A 17,348-nucleotide genomic window follows, 5' to 3' on the forward strand; every position below is an offset into this window, starting at 1 on the left:
AGGTTCGAACTCGACTTCGGATTAAAGTATAATATGAATAACATTAAGGTTCGGATTCGACCTTTGGTTTGGACGTAACATATTTAGGGTTCGTATTCGACCTTGACTAATAGCGAGGTAAATCAGGCCAAGGTTCGAACTTGACCTTGATGTAAAGTGAAATGAGTTATAAAACTGAGAAAATATGAGTGGAAGAGAATGAGTTATTTTATTGATTGTATACATGTGCCTCGTTAAAAACCCTCTCAGCCAAAACCCATTTTTCTATTTTTTGGGATAAAAAACTGAGGCGGGAAAAGAGTGCACAGCTCATTCTTACAAAGTTAACTGAAGTAAAACATGAGATGCGTGGCATTCCAAGTCCGCGATATGGACTTTCCGCTGAGTTCCTCTAGTCGGTATGCTCCGTTTTCCAAGTCTTCTACAACTCGAAATGGGCCACCCCAGGTGGGAGCGAGCTTTCCATCTGATGTGTCTTTCCGAGCTTCGCCTAGCAAACGCCACACCAAGTCGCCAACTCGGAAAGATTGAGGCCGCACTCGCGTATTGTATCTTCTGGAAGCTCGGAGCTTGCAGGCTTCTTCGTGGACTTGAGCTTCGTCTCTGAGCTCGTTCACTAAGTCAAGGTCGGCTGCTAACTCTTGAGCGTTCTGCTCGTTGTTGAAGACTTGGCGTCGGTGAGATGTCTCTCCGATTTCCACTGGAATCATTGTGTCAGCTCCGTAAGTCAGCCTGTAAGGCGTTTCTTGCGTTGTTTATTGGGGGGGTGCAATGATATGCCCAGAGGATGCTGGGAAGCTCGTCGGCCCATTGCCCCTTGGCATTCCAGAGGCGCTTCTTGAGTTCTCTGAGTATCACCTTATTAGCTACTTCGGCTTGATCATTTGTTTGCGGGTGTTCCACTGAGGTCGGAAGATGCTTGACTCCGAGTTCTTGAAGAAAGTCTTCGAAGCCTTGCGCAATGAACTGTCGGCCGTTATCAGTAACAAGGGAATGGGGTATCCCGAACCTGCATATGATACTCTTCCAAGTGAAAATTCGTATGTTCTTAGTGGTGATCTTAGCAAGTGGGTATGCCTCGATCCACTTGGTGAAGTAGTCGATTGCCACCAGGAGGAACTTGAGTTGACCCTTCGCTGGGGGGAATGGTCCTAGGTGATAGACTATGGCCAAGGCCAAGGAATCCAAGAGGTGATATACTAAAAGAACCAAGAGGAATGGGATGATCTTAAAGACCTTTTTCTTATGTTTGTACATATAGTAGCTCTTTTGTATAGGTTATTTTTGCCTTTGTATTTGTGAGGCACTTTACTTGCTTTTTCTAGTGTTTGTATATTGATTTTAAGGTAGGCTACTTGGGGATTTTAACTCCATTTAGCCTCCCTAGTTGATACATTCATTTTGTATTTTTTCAGTAAGGAAAAAGGGGTGGCATTTAGCAATGCTTGAGGGTGCGACTAGTAATTGGGCCAGAACTGGGCCTAGGCAAAATTTTGCATATTAGACTCATTTTGCTCCTAATTTTTCATAGATTTGATTTAGCTAGGTCTCATCATCATATGATGAACCTAACTAAACTAAATCAAAGAATTTCAAAATAAATCAAGGAGCATTTTGGAGCCTTGGCCGCCTAGCCTTCTCCTTTAGTTTTGGCCGAAATTTACTTGTTCCTCCTTCTAGTTTTTTTGAAGCTTCTCCTCCAAGTTTCTAAACCTAGGTAGGTTAGGTTGACCTTACCATGGTTCTTAAGTGAACCATGGTCAAGGTTAGCTTCTCCTACAAGTTTTGTAAACCATGGATGGTTAGCTACACCTTACCATGGTTCCTAGTGAACCATGGTTAAGGTTAGCTTCTCCTAGAAGCTACCTCTCCCTATATATTTGTAAAAGCCTCTCTTGTATTCACTTTTGGACATTTATGAGAATAAGAATTCAGAATTCTCTCTCATTTTTCAAGAGTCAATTTCGTGAGAACCTAGTTCCTAGTTCTCTCTCAAGGTTCCTTCTCCTAGAAGCTTGGTTCCTCAAGCTTCTCCACTTCTTCAAGAGGTAACCGAACCTCTCTTAGGTGCTTCTCCACCATTGGAGAATCCTCCAAGGTGATTCCACCACCTTCAAGGAGTTCAACCTCATGGAGCATTTCGGTCCTTGCATGGAAAGCTTGGAAGAATATCAAACCTCTCCAAGTACTTCCATCATTTTTGGTATCTAGAGCCTAGTGCTCTTGAGGTTATGTGTTCCTAATTTTTGTTCTTGAATCCGTGTTGTATCTTCCAACTTTTACATGTCTCTTTGTGTTTGCTGTATGGATCTAGGTTTAATAAATATTTTGATGGATCCTTATGTCACATGTGAGGTAATTGATTCATGATTTTTGCTTGTTCCTAATTCCTTGAATCAATTCAGTTTGTGCTTTAGGTTCATGTGCTTGTGCTTTTATTTTTTCTTGAGTCTCTCTATTCCTATAACATGAGTCCGTGATTGGACATTGATAATTCTTAGTGTATTTTTTTGTTTTTGAATCATATGTTTTGTCTAGAGTCATGTGTAGTCCTTTGAATGTCATTGAATCCTAGACTAGCTTGTTGAACCTTAATTTTTGTGTTGTTTTGTGTCTATTAATTGGTGCGGTTTTTTGCTTTATAAATATGAACCTACCTAAATGTGCTTTTTCTTTACATGATTGAGTTCATAATTTGCTATTAGTTCTAGCAAATTTCCTAGAGTTAGGTTTCCTTTATGTCTTGTTAAAAAGTTTGTCAAGAAAATGCTTCAAACACTCTCCTATTAGGTTCTCTTCAATTCTTTGGTGTGGCTGAAACTTTTATAATTTTTGTACTCATTAAAACAGAGGCAAAACATAGGTTTAAGTGTGTGAAAAGCATTAGAAAAGCAAAATAAAAAGTGCTTAAAAATTTGACATAAAAATAGCACAAAATTGTGAAGCACTAGTTTAATGATGCATGTGAAAACCTCTTGTTTTGTGTGAAAATTTTTGCAGCAGTTTTAATTCATCAAAACCGAGTTTCATATATGTTAAAAAGGCATTAAAACTCCTGGTTGTTAAATGAAAAAGAAGTGAAAAATATATTGCAAAAAGAAAAGAAAGAAAATAGCAAAAGAAGAAGCCAAAAGGAGTGAAAAACTAGTTTACTAGCTCTCGGTTTTTGGTGTGTGTTTGTGCTCAAATTTTCAGTCTAGCCACATGTTTTGTGTCTTATTTTTGTTTCTAATCTTAGCTTTTATTTTGTAATCCATTCTAGTGCCTTCGATAGGATATCTTTTGTGTGCTAGCTTTCCAAATTAGCCTTAATTGTTGCTTGTCATTTTTGTGAAACTCCTTCTAGTTTGTCACATTTTACTCTACCATTTGGTGTAGCCATTTTAAATTGTTCCTTTTCAGTTTTTGAACTAATATTTTTTGAACTAATATTCCAGAATCTTAAGGTGTGTTGAGTGCCTCTTGGAAGGTGTTGAAGGCCAAGTTCAAGGTTAGCCAAATTGAAGGACTTTGGTGGTGACCTAAGAGCTTGTTTCTCATTGGATTGGATTCTTGGAAATTCAAATACCTAGGAGTAACCATCATCAAGGTTGCTTCTAAAGAGGAGTGAAACACATTGAGAGGCTGCAAGCTAGGTGGCTGAATTGGAGAAAGAAGGAGCAAAATTTTTGTGAAAAAAATTTGTGAAGAATTTAGTAACAAATTTAGTGACGGAAATTTTTCTTCAAAAATTTCAATACCAAATCCGTCACTAAAGTTGTCGCTAAATTAGTGGCTGATTTTTATTTCTAAAATTCTTGGTGCAGCCACTAAATTTTCTTTAATTGAATTTACATTTCATTTGGTGTAAATTTACATTTCATTTGGAATGTGAATTTACATTTCATTTGAAGAAAATTTGCATTTCAATTTTCTTGTAATTTTTAATTTCCAATTTTTGTACAAGGCCTTTCTTAAGGAGTGTCTTGGAGTGCCTTTGGTGATCTCCATCTCTCCTTAAGTGTTCTCATAGTAATTTCGTTTAGTACTTGTGAGAGGGTCCTTGAAGGTCTTTGGTGCCTTTCAAGCTCTCACCTAGGTTTAATTTCTTTTCACGTCTAGTTTATGTTTTCTTGTCTTTAAGTTTTCATGCCATTTATGTTTTAAGCAATTTATGTTTTTAAGCAATTTATGTTTTCAAGTATTGATTGCATTTCTTAATTGTACACATTAGGCACTTGCTTTTTATTTTTCTTTTGAAAAGAACTTTGTGAAAACATTTTGTGCAAGGCAAAGTACAAAGGGGTTTAGAGATTTTTACTTGAAGAGGCTTGGTTATTAAGTGGCTCGATAGTAGCTCACCTCCCTCCAAAGTTCAATTTGTACTCTTCGACCTCCAAGTGCCAAGTTTATCACTTCCAAAAATATTATTTTCTTAAAATCTATTTTTGTGTGAAGAGAAAAATCTTGTTGTTTAAAATGTCTCAACAATCCAACTATAGTGGAAGTGATAGCTCTCCTAAAAGCATTTCTTACTTAACAAAAGAGGCCTTTCAAAAAGAGAAGGAGAAAATTGAAAGAGAGGCCAAACTTGCTATCCTAGATGAGAAGTTGAGAATTCTTAAACAAGAAGAAGAAAAATTGAAAGAAGACATGAGAAAACACAAAAGAAGAAGAAAAATGAAAATCAAAAGAAAAGAAGAAATAGAAAAAAAATAAAGAACTTTGTGCAGGGAAGAGTAAAGAGGAAGAAATATCCTCTAAAGGATTTGTGACTAAAGAGAATTGTTTTAGTACTAAAACTCCTATGAAAAAAATTCTCTTTATTCATAAAGATCTTAACTCTTGCCCTCATTTTGCCACTAGTCTTGAAAAGGAGATTCATAAATCATTATTTTTAAAGAAAAAGAGTCTCAACTTCAAGATTTGGTGAAGGAGAAGTGGACTTCACTTAGTTCTACTTCTCATGCTACTTCCTTGGTGGTACCCAAGGTAAATAGCCTTCCTTTGTGTAGGACTTTTCCTACCTTAGTTGTGTCAATAATGCACCCAATTTATGGAATATATTATTTGTTGGATATAACATCTGAACCTTCAAGGTTCCTTGTGACAAATTCTTTTCATAACTATCCAACAAATAATATAATCCAAAATTGTTTAGGAAATTTCTTAGTAGTATTTTCCTTATTTTCTAGGAAATGCCTAGGTTACCACATAGGGTACTTTAGGCAAGATGTTTTAGTTTTTAGGATTAAGTCTTTAGTGTGCTATAGTTTTAGTTTTAGCACATTTTTAGGATTTAGTAATATACCTAGTCTATGTTTAGGAGAGAATCCTATTCATTACATTAGAAGGTCTAGTATCATAGATTTCTTTAGGTTCCATGAAAGGATTCCTTCTAGGATATACCTTTCACATTTATTTGTTGAGAATATCACCTCTAATGAATTTTATTATATATTTGTAGGTGTGGCCAATAATCATGAAGACCCTCGAGATTTGAGGTCAAATCCATTTCAAGAGGGAGGGGATGATAGACTATGGACAAGGCCAAGGAATCCAAGAGGTGATATACTAAAAGAACCAAGAGGAATGGGATGATCTTAAAGACATTTTTCTTATGTTTGTACATATAGTAGCTCTTTTGTATAGGTTATTTTTGCCTTTGTATTTGTGAGGCACTTTACTTACTTTTTCTAGTGTTTGTATATTGATTTTAAGGTAGGCTACTTGGGGAGTTTAACTCCATTTAACCTCCCTAGTTGATACATTCATTTTGTATTTTTTCAGTAGGAAAAAAGGGGTGGCATTTAGCAATGCCTGAGGGTGCGACTAGTAATTGGGCCAGAACTCGGTCTAGGCAAAATTTTTCATATTAGACTCATTTTGCTCCTAATTTTTCATAGATTTGATTTAGCTAGGTCTCATCATCATATGATGAACCTAACTAAACTAAATCAAAGAATTTCAAAATAAATCAAGGAGCATTTTGGAGCCTTGGCCGCCTAGCCTTCTCCTTTAGTTTTGGCCGAAATTTACTTGTTCCTCCTTCTAGTTTTTTTGAAGCTTCTCCTCCAAGTTTCTAAACCTTGGTAGGTTAGGTTAACCTTACAATGGTTCTTAAGTGAACCATGGTCAAGGTTAGCTTCTCCTACAAGTTTTGTAAACCATGGATGGTTAGCTACACCTTACCATGGTTCCTAGTGAACCATGGTTAAGGTTAGCTTCTCCTAGAAGCTACCTCTCCCTATATATTTGTAAAAGCCTCTCTTGTATTCACTTTTGGACATTTATGAGAATAAGAATTCAGAATTCTCTCTCATTTTTCAAGAGTCAATTTCGTGAGAACCTAGTTCCTAGTTCTCTCTCAAGGTTCCTTCTCCTAGAAGCTTGGTTCCTCAAGCTTCTCCACTTCTTCAAGAGGTAACTGAACCTCTCTTAGGTGCTTCTCCACCATTGGAGAATCCTCCAAGGTGATTTCGCCACCTTCAAGGAGTTCAACCTCATGGAGCATTTCGGTCCTTGCATGGAAAGCTTGGAAGAATATCAGACCTCTCCAAGTACTTCCATCACTAGGATGTCCATTCCCCATTGGGCGAAAGCCACGACGACATCATCTGGTGGAGAGTTTCGGGTGGCTATCGATACGTGTTGCCAAACTCTTGGCACTCTTTGCACTTCTGTACGTAGTCCTGACAATCTGATTTCAAAGTGGGCCAGTAGTATCCTGGCTGGAGTACTCTGGTCGCCATTGAGCGTGCCCCGGAATGCATATCACATATGCCTCAGTGGATTTCCTCGATGACATAGGTCGCCTGAGGTGCGGTTAAGCACTTGAGCAGTGGGGTGGAGATGCCACGCTTGAACAGTTCGTCGCCAATGATCACGAACTTGGCCGACCTCAACCTCATCTTCCGAGCTTCATCCCTGTCTTCGGGCAAAACTCCTGCCTTCAAGAAGCTCCAGATGCCTGTCAGCCACCCCTGGTCTTCGCTGTCGCTAGTGTTGACGACCTTGTCGTCCAGGCTGGGTGAGTGCAAGGTCTCTTGGATGATGGTCCGATGTTGTCCAGGGCGTTTGGTGCTGGCGAGCTTTCATAGGAGGTCAGCTCTGGTGTTTTGTTCTCGCGGTACATGCTGTATAGTGAACTCGTCGAAGGACGAGATCTGTTGTGATGCCATGTGGAAATACCGCTGTAGAAGAACGTCCTTGGCCTGGTATGTTCTACTGAGCTGCTCTACCATGAGTTTTGAGTCGCTGTTGCAACTCACTCTCCGAGCTCTGAGGTCATGAGCCAACCTTAGCCCTGCGAGAAGTGCCTCATACTCTGCCTGGTTGTTGGTCACCTTGAAGCTGAACTTGAGAGATTGCTCCAAAGTGACTGATGGCATCCTTACTTGCATGAACTTGAGATGATGAGCAAGGAGGAGGACGCCTTCTCCAAGGATCAAGTTCTTCAAAGGTGGACCAAGGTTTTAGGGAGGATGATGATGGAATGGACGAAAATGAAGGTTGGGTAGAAGGTGTTTGAGGAAATGCTTGAGAATGGTACTCTAGGGTTGGCTCACTTCATGATGATGAAGGCCACTTCTAGGGTTGTTTCTCTCAAGGTGGAGATGGTAGGGTTTGGCCGAAAATAGCCAAGGGTGACTAAGGAAAGATATAAAGGCACTAAAGGCTCTCTTTATATTCAATATCCAAAGTATTTACAAGGTGTGGGGTGTTGGGTATTTATAGGAGGGGAGGCATCTAGGGTTGTATTTGGTGTAGGCAAATGCATTCCAAATGAAATGCAAATGAACCCTAGATGCAACTTGGTGGCCAAGGATGGAATCTTTGGGTTTAGATTGGCTATATCTAGGTGCATGATAAGACCATGCAACCTTCGCCCTCCACTTGGGCCTAAGCCTTTCTAACACCAAAAATAGATCCAATGAACACCAAAAAAATGCGTCACCCTTCTAGTTAACACCCTAGCCCAAAATTTAAAACCCTAATCATCTAGAGCACCCCATAATACAAGGGTAAAAAGGGAAATACAAGGAAAAATAAATTCTAAGTCCTAAACACCCCAAAATACAAGGGTAAAATTGGAAATACAAGTAAAATAAATTCTATGATTAAAAAGAACTTAGGAGTTAAGGTCCAAAAGTGGACTCACTAACTCATTCCTCTTGCCTCCTTTAATATATCACTTCTTGGTCTTCTCGACCTTAGTGTTATTCCATCATTCCCTCCCTCTTGAAAAGGATTTGACCTCAAATCAAGAGGTTCCTCATGGTGGGCATCATGACCAACAAAAACATAAAAATAAGCATTAGAGGTAATAGTATATGATAGAAATGGAAAGTGTATCCTAAGAGGAGTTCTACTAAAAATGCTAAAAAGATTGTCTAAATTAAAAGGACTAGACTTTCTAATGTTAAGGATAGGATCCTCCCCACGGTGAAGTCTAGGTGTATAACTAAAACCTAAAAAGGTAAAAAGACTAAAACTATCGCACACTAATGTATTAGTCCTAAAAACTAAAATATCTTGTTGGAAGTGCCCAATGTAATGACCTAGGTATGTATTGGAAAATAAAGAAAACTTAACTAAAAAATTACCTAAACAACTTTGTATTGCATAATTTGTTAGATACATATGAGAAAAAGGTGTTAAGAGGAGTCTAGGAAACTCATATAATCTAGGTTTGTCTTGTAGGAAAGTATTCAAGTTAAGTTCAAATAAGTTTGAACTTCCTTCAAGATCAAAAATAGAAGATACAACACCATGAGATGTATCCAACAAACCATACAAACTAAAAGTTGGGTGCTTTATGAAGAAAACTAAAGTAGAAAGAGTCTTAAAGAAAGAAGGCTTATCTTCCTTGGGCACCACCAAGGAAGTAGCACAAGAAGTGGGACTAAGTGAAGTCCACTTCTTCTTCACTAAATCTTGAAGTTAAGATTCTTTTTCTCTAAGAGTGTTGGTTGTTGTTTTTCATTTTCTAGCCACTCTTTAACTTTCTCTATACTTTTCTTTATTTTTTCTTTCTTTTCTATTTTCTTTTCTTTTTCTTTCCTTCTAAGTTCCTCCTCTCTTGTTGTATTTTCTTGCTCATGCATACTCCTAGGAACTCTAACTTCTTTTCCTTTTTGAGATCTAGTTGGAACAATCCTAGGTTGGGATCCACTAGTTTCTCTCCTCTCAACTAATTTTGCAAGTAGTTGTTTTATTTCCTCATTATTTTTTTCAAACTCTTTTTCTTTTCTTCTCAATTCTTCCTCTCTTTTATATTTTCCTCTTCTTTTTTTCTTAGGTACTCTTTGAGTTGCCTAATTTCTTCCCTAACACTAGACCTAGTACTACAAGAGTTATGACCATGGACACTCGAATGATCACTCATCTTTGATCCAAAAAGGTTTTCACAAAGTGTTTTCAAAAAGGTTTGAAAAAGTTTTCACAAAGAGTGAGTGATAAAAGGGTTTTCACAAAAAAGGATTTTCAAGGTGCAAGATAGGTATGAAAAGGCCTAAGTGTACAAAGTGAACTATCAAGGGAGGTGGACTACTAAGAATCACTTAAAAACCAAGCCTTTTCAAGTAAAAATCACTAAGCCTTTTCACACTTTTCTCACAAAAACAATTTTCACAATACTAAGGTGTGTGATGTGCACGCCCCCCTAGTAGGCAAATGAAGCCTTCTAAACGAAACAAATAAACAATGTAAAGTCCTAGGCAAATATACTACCAAAGCTTTAAAGCATGCAAAGGAAAGCACTTAAAGCATATGCTAGTCGGTTTCCTAGGTGAAGGTTTTCAAATCACCTTCAAACTACACGAAACTACCACCAAATTGAAAAGGTTTAAAAATGGCCAATTACAAACCAAAAATGAATGAAACCAAGGCCAAAAACACAAGAGGCCGAAATTTAACAAGAAAGAAATAAGTAGGAAAAAAAAAAGGAAGTCTCCAAGTCTTCAATTCTCCACCCCTTCACAATGAACACCCAATGTTAGTCTTGAAATGGTGTTTGCACTCTTTGAATTGGTGTGATCCTCCAAAGTTCCTTGAACTCCAATCGGACAACCCCTCCACTCAATCCACCAAGAAAGTGTGTAGTGTTTTAGAAGTTTTCCCCACCTACATCAAGAAGAAAACACAACCCAAGAGTACAAGAGGCCAAGAAAGAAAAACTAAAAAGGCACAATTAAGAAAAGGCTAAACTCAAATGAAATTTATGAGACAAACTTAAGAGTAGAAGAAAGACTCAAAAACTGAAATTAAGGCACATTAATAAAAGGAAAGCACACAAAAGAGTAATTCCTAGAATGGCACTAGAATAGAATTTAGCAAGTAGGCTTAAAAGAAAAATTATGCACTTAACATGTTTGATTTATTGTCTCATTCGGCCATTAAGTATTGTCCAATGGTCCAAGAATTAACTCCAAGTGCTATGGTATGAAAGTTGGTCCAAAACTCCACAAGTCTAGCAAAGGTTCCCTTTTTCTTGTTTTTGGTTTCTTTGTTCTTTTTGGGCTTGTCCAAGTCTTGGCTTTTTTTTTGTTCAAATTCCAACCACTTTTCTCTTTTTTCTTTTGAATTTTATACTATTCCTTTGCTTGGGTTTTACACTTGTTTTTGGTGGTTTTGTTAGCAACTTTTTGGAGTATTCTTTTAGAAACTTACACTAGCTCAATGAGACAAAATTTGAGTGTTTTTCTTAAGTTTTTAATAGCCCACGTCCAGAAGCAAAGATAGGCATATTGAAATCAATTTCACACTCAAATTATCAAACATCATGTAGGCATACAAGTTCACCAAGGAATACACAAAAAAATTGGCCGAAAATTTGAAGTAAGTATGTGTAAAGGAATTAATCACACATGATATTTTAAGTGATGTAGAACATGCTAGAACTAATTAGCATGCATGATTGACTCTCTAAAGCACATCAAGGACTCACGGCCATTTTATCAAACAAGTGGCATGCATGTCATTTTTTGTTCATTTCAAAGGCTAAGCATAAAAAACTTGGAATTTCTTTCAAGGTAGTTCAAAGAGACAAGCTTATGACAAAACCGGATGGATTAAAAAAATAAAAACATTAATGTATAACATGCAGCCCAAAATTTCCAGCAACTCAAAAATTTAAAGAAAAAATCAAGAACCTAAATAAGAAAGCCTAAAATGCCAAGATGATTCACAAAGAACATATGGTATGAATCAACACATGAGAAGAGATTTATGGATCATCAAAATATGGCAATTAAGATGATTCATTTAGGCACACTTAGGAGACATGTAAGGAAGACATGACCTGGCCGAATATTTTTAGAGATAAAGAGATTGTTATCCTTGAAGAACCAAGGCTCTAGATACCACTTGATGGCATCCTTACTTGCATGAACTTGAGATGATGAGCAAGGAGGAGGACGCCTTCTCCAAGGATCAAGTTCTTCAAAGGTGGACCAAGGTTTTAGGGTGGATGATGATGGAATGGACGAAAATGAAGGTTGGGTAGAAGGTTTTTGAGGAAATGCTTGAGAATGGTACTCTAGGGTTGGCTCACTTCATGATGATGAAGGCCACTTCTAGGGTTGTTTCTCTCAAGGTGGAGATGGTAGGGTTTGGCCGAAAATAGCCAAGGGTGACTAAGGAAAGATATAAAGGCACTAAAGGCTCTCTTTATATTCAATATCCAAAGTATTTACAAGGTGTGGGGTGTTGGGTATTTATAGGAGGGGAGGCATCTAGGGTTGCATTTGGAGTAGGCAAATGCATTCCAAATGATATGAAAATGAACCCTAGATGGAACTTGGTGGCCAAGGATGGAATCTTTGGGTTTAGATTGGCTATATCTAGGTGCATGATAAGACCATGCAACCTTTGCCCTCCACTTGGGCCTAAGCCTTTCTAACACCAAAAATAGATCCAATGAACACCAAAAAAATGTGTCACCCTTCTAGTTAACACCCTAGCCCAAAACTTAAAACCCTAATCATCTAGAGCACCCCATAATACAAGGGTAAAAAGGGAAATACAAGGAAAAATAAATTCTAAGTGCTAAACACCCCAAAATACAAGGGTAAAATTGGAAATACAAGTAAAATAAATTCTATGATTAAAAAGAACTTAGGAGCTAAGGTCCAAAAGTGGCCTCACTAACCCATTCCTCTTGCCTCCTTTAATATATCACTTCTTGGTCTTCTCGACCTTAGTGTTATTCCATCAGTGGCTTGGTTTGATCCTTCCAAGATGATACCTGCACCACCACCCTTAGAGTTGGAGGACCCATCAACGTGTAAAGTCCATACTTGTGGTTCTTCGGCAGAGGTAGGTGTGAGCTCGGCTACGAAGTCGGCCAAGCATTGGGCTTTTAGGGCGCCGCGACTTTCGTACTGGATGCCAAACTCAGACAATTCTACCGACCAGGCTATCATCCATCCGGTGAGCTCCGGCTTTCTCAGGATCTGCTTGATTGGGTAGTCGGTTTTAACGACTACTTGGTGACTTTGGAAGTAAGGTCGGAGTCGCTTGGCTGTCGTGACGAGCGCCAGTGCAAGCTTTTCGATGGTCTGATACCTTTTCTCTGTGTCTTGGAGGACTCGGCTAATGAAGTAGATCGGCGTCTGTGTTTTTTGGTGCTCTTGCACTATAACCGTGCTGATTACGCTTTCTGCCACCGTCAGGTAGAGGAGGAGGTCGGCCTTGTGATCCGGCCTCTGAAGGATTGGCGGAGTAGTGAGGAAAGTATTGAAGCTTTTGAAAGCCTCCTCGCATTGGTCCGTCCATTCGAAGTTCTTTGGCTTCCGTAGCAGGGTGAAGATGGGCCCTGCCTTGTCCGCCAACTTGGGGATGAAACGGGAAAGGGAGACCAACCTTCCTGCCAGACGCTGGACATCTTTTACAGTCTGGGGACTCTGCATCTGAATGATGGCTTTGCACTTTTCCGGGTTGGCCTCGATCCCCCTGCTAGTGATCATGAAACCAAGGAACTTACCTCCCTGGATGCCGAAGACACACTTCTCTGGATTGAGACGCACGTTGTGTCTCCTGTTCTGGCCGAAAACCTCGGCGAGGTCGGCAACATGGTTCGCGGTCGAGGTGGTTTTGACCACCATGTCATCAACATACACTTCCATGTTCCGCTCAATCTGTTGGTGGAAAACTTTTTCTATCAGCTGTTGGTAAGTGGCCCCTGCGTTCTTGAGACCGAAAGGAATCACTCGGTAGCAGTAATTGGCGTGATCGGTGATGAAGGATGTATGCACCTCGTCAGGCGGGTACATCATTATTTGGTTGTACCCAGAGTAGGCATCGAGAAAACTGAGGAGGGGGTGCCCGGATGCTCCGTCAACCAGCCTATCAATGCTCGGCAAGGGGTATGAGTCCTTGGGGCATGCTCTGTTCAAGTCAGTGTAGTCGACGCACATCCGCCATTTTCCTGAGTTCTTTTTAACCAGCACCACGTTTTCCAGCCATGTGGTGTACCTGACCTCATGGATGAAGCCGGCGTTCAGTAACTTCTGTGTCTCGGTGATGATGGCCTCCTGCCTTTCACCACTGACCTTCCGCTACCTCTGAGCCACGGGCTTCGCCTCCTTGTGAATTGCTAACCTGTGACAGATGAAGTTAGCGTTTATACCTGGCATGTCGGCACTAAACCACGCAAAGAGGTTGGCATTCTTGGAAATTTTGGCTTTGAGCTATTGCCGTAACTCCGGGCTCAACTGCCTGCTAATCTTCGTACATTGCCCCGGGAGTTTTCCGATCTGGAGGTCATCGAGCTCGTCGATGGGATATGGTCGATCATCATGGGAATCGGATCTCGGATCGAGATCAGTGATCTCCACGTGGTTGATGTGAGCCACCGTAGGGGGATCACTCTTGCATCGCTCGCCGGACGCGGAGATTTTCAGGCTCTCGGTGTAGCACTGCCAAGCTGTCTTCTGATTTGCCTTGACAGAGATAATCTTCCCCTCACTCCCTGGGAATTTCATGGTGAGGTGTGGGGTAGAAACCACTGCTCCGAGTTGATTTAGCGTTGGCCTCCCAGTGATGATATTATAGGAGGTGTTGGCTTCCACGAGGAGGTAGCGGACCATAATTCTCCTCGTATCCGGAGAGGTTCCGAAGGTCGTCAACAGATCCACGTACCCTCGAGTGTGAACTCGTTCTCCTGCAAATCCAGCTAGTGGCTCTGTGTGAGGCTGGATGAGGGAGTGAGGGATGTCTAACCTGAGGAACGTCGGCCAGTAGAGGACGTTGGCCAAGCTTCCTTGGTCGATCAACGTCTTGTGGACCTCTCCCAGTTGGCAACCTCCACGGTGATGACCATCGGGTCATCCTGGTTGGGGCTGATGCCAACATAGTCGTCGTCGGTGAAGGTGATCTGCGGTGAGCTCTAGTGCGAAGCCGAGGTAGTAGATTGGACGCTGTTGATATTGCGGAGGTGTCTCCTCTGGGCCGAGCTGCTAGCGCCTCCCCCTGCAAAACCACCTGCAATTGTGTTGATTACTCCCCGTAGGGGAGCTGACCCTGTTTCCTGACTTACCTCGGCTTGCATTGCTCCACCGGCGTTTTGCTGAGAGCTAGAGGATTGGTCCGTGCGAGCTCCTGAACCACGACCTCTGCCTCGTCCTCGTCCACTATAGCCTCCTCGGTGACCCTACTATCGTTGGACATACTGGCCGAGGTGGCCCGCCTGGATGAGTTCCTCAATGCGGTCTCGGAGTGTGCGACACTCTTCAGTGGTGTGACCGTGATTTCTGTGGTACCGATAGTGCTTGGATTTGTCGGCACTGTTGGGGGTGTGACCTGGTGGTGGCAGGGTGAGCAGGTTGCTGTTACTGGCCTCCTCCAGGATATGTACTCGGGGCGTGTTCAGGGGAGTATAGAAGTCATATATCCCCCTTCTGTTTGCCCTAGCCGACTTCTTGAACTGGCTATCATTGTTGACCTTGATCTTGTCCTTGTGGCCCTGTTCTGGCTTCATTAGACCCTTGCCGCGAACCTGGTCACGAAAAGTGGAGTGCTCCTCCAACTAGATGTAGCCCGTAGCACGGGCGCGGAGCTCGTCCATGTCGCGAGGAGCTTCCCGACATAGGCTGTCGACAAACGGTCTGGGCTTGAGTGCGATGAGCATGGCATGCAGGGCGACTTCAGGGTTTAGATTTTGGATTTTGACCGAGATGTTGGCGAAACAATCCATGAATGCTCTCAGTGACTCATCGACGCCCTGGCGGAGGCTAGCCAAGGCGGCCGATGTGACATGGTGGGGTCGACTGGTGGCGTACTGGGCCGTGAACTGCCTCACCAGAGTGTGGAAGTTATCGATGGACTCAGCTGGTAGTTGGGTGTACCAATTGAGTGCGGCCCCTTTGAGCGAGGTCGGAAAAATCCTACACAGAATAACATCATTGTTAGTGTAGAGGTTTACCTGTGTTGTATATAGGTCGATGTGCTCATCCGGGTCCGTCGTGCCATCGTAACGGTCGAGGTGGAGAGGCTTGCATCCGTGAGGGAGTGGCGTCTCCATGATGCCATCCACAAAAGGGTGACGGCGGAAGGTTGCTTGATCCCCCGTGACATGAGTAGGGACCTTGCTGACTTCATGGGCTGACTTGTTCGTCGGTGCATGAGACCAATGCGTGGCAGGTCATGGGGTCGGTGCCCTAGTCGCAGTCCGTGGTTGAGAGACCGAATGCCCTTCTTCCTCGTGGAGGTTGCTTGCCTGAGGAGGATGATCAGAGGGTCGTCGAGGGAGCTGGGCACGAATCCGCTTGTTTTCAGCGCGTAACGCCGCTAGGTCAGCCTCATTAGCGGTCCGCATTGCTGCTAGGTCAGTTTCGTGCTTGGCACGCATGTTTTGCAGATCGGCGTCGTGTTGTTGCCGCATCTGTTCGACCTGGTCGATCAATCTCCTCAATGTGGCTTCGTTATCCATGGTAGATGTATGATCTAGGTCGTCTGTTGCGCGTCTGCTATGGCTTCTGGTGCAAACCATAAGCGTGGCCGATAAGAGTTGTCTTGATCGGCCCCATGGTGGGCGCCAAATGTTCTTACCGGAGATCGGTGGTAGGGACGATCTGCTGGGTAAGATCGGTGAGCCTCCTTCACTAGTACGCTGGATGCTCTAAGATGGGGGTGGTACCTGCAAAAGAGACTTCGATGCTAAAGTTAGGGTTTGTGTGAGTATATGTCTCGTATAAATAATGCACGTACCTTAGTGTGAATTAGGGTTCTTCTGGGCCTTGGGCTTGAGATCAGTTTATGACCTATTCGGAGGCCGAGCAGACGTGGCTTAACGCATGTCCGAGGTCACTTTATGCTGAGATGCCGAGCTCGAGCTCGGCATGGCGGTACGGTTAGTACAGTTAGAATATAGTCAAAAAGAGGATGCAACATATTGTTTGTATTGTTATCTTATGAGATCACATGTTGGAGAACATAAAGGTAGTGGTGATGTATTCATAACAGAAGGTTTTACAAATTGGAAAAAAAAGTGAGAGATTTCAAGTTCATGTTGGAGGTCCAAATAGTTTTCATAATCAAGCATGGAGGAATTGTCAATCTTTGATGAAACAAAAGCAACATATTGAAGTTGCAATGTGTAAGCAGTCTGATCAAACCAAAAAGGAATATCGAATTCATTTGACTTCAATAGTTGATTGCATTCGATTCTTATTACGCCAAGAATTAGCTTTCCGCGGTAATGATGAGTCAATGTCATCAAGTAATAAGGAAAATTTTCTTGAACTTTTAGATTTTCTTGCTAACCACAATGAATTTATTCATAAAGTAATAAAAAATGATCATGAAAATCTTAAGTTGATAGCTCCTACAATAGAAAAAGATATTGTCAGATCTGCTGCTAGTGAAACTACTAAAGCTATACTTGATGATCTAGGAGATAATTTGTTTGTTATTTTGATTGATGAATCTCGACATATCTCAGTGAAAAAGCCAATCGTTGTGGTCTTACGTTATGTTAATAAAAAGGGACAAGTTATAGAGCATTTTCTTGGTCTTGTTCATGTTTCTAATACTAATATTTTATCATTAAAAATAGCTTTAGAGTCATTGTTTTCAAAATATGGATTAAGTTTATCAAGGTTGCATGGACAATGGTTGTTTATGAATTTTAGTAGGATTTTGGGTTTCTTACATGTCAGGTCTAGCTAGTGTTTCTATCTAATGTTGTGATGTAATTGTCTTCTATGAATCCCTTTGTGAATCAAATGAATTTGTTTATGTAATTGTTAGATTTTTTAGCATTTTTATTCTTATCTCAATTAATTAATTAAAAGTATATGATCAATCTCTTTTGGTTAATGGAACTATAAAATAATTGGACTTTAAAAACTTACATGATCAAACTAATT

The 17,348-nt window shown here is 41.1% G+C and overlaps 2 protein-coding genes across 2 annotated transcripts; one reads left to right on the forward strand and one right to left on the reverse strand.

The window, feature by feature from the left end:
* Positions 1-323: 323 nt before the first annotated feature.
* On the reverse strand, positions 324-710 carry LOC145956133 (uncharacterized). Its single transcript, XM_083071696.1, has one exon. The coding sequence runs from the start codon at positions 708-710 to the stop codon at positions 324-326; it is 387 nt and encodes a 128-aa protein (XP_082927822.1).
* Positions 711-16,572: 15,862 nt separating this feature from the next.
* LOC145956134 (uncharacterized) lies at positions 16,573-17,148 on the forward strand. Its single transcript, XM_083071697.1, has one exon. It carries the CDS (start codon positions 16,573-16,575, stop codon positions 17,146-17,148), a length of 576 nt encoding a protein of 191 aa, XP_082927823.1.
* Positions 17,149-17,348: the final 200 nt, after the last annotated feature.

The sequence above is a fragment of the Cajanus cajan genome, chromosome 3 (assembly GCF_000230855.2).
Source record: "Cajanus cajan strain Asha chromosome 3, NIPB_CcT2T_4, whole genome shotgun sequence".
NCBI classification, from domain to species: domain Eukaryota; kingdom Viridiplantae; phylum Streptophyta; class Magnoliopsida; order Fabales; family Fabaceae; genus Cajanus; species Cajanus cajan.

What these genes read in the sequence shown, in the direction of transcription:
- LOC145956133 (XM_083071696.1), bottom strand. Translation starts at nt 710, where the DNA reads ATGATTCCAGTGGAAATCGGAGAGACATCTCACCGACGCCAAGTCTTC.
- LOC145956134 (XM_083071697.1), top strand. Translation starts at nt 16,573, where the DNA reads ATGTGTAAGCAGTCTGATCAAACCAAAAAGGAATATCGAATTCATTTG.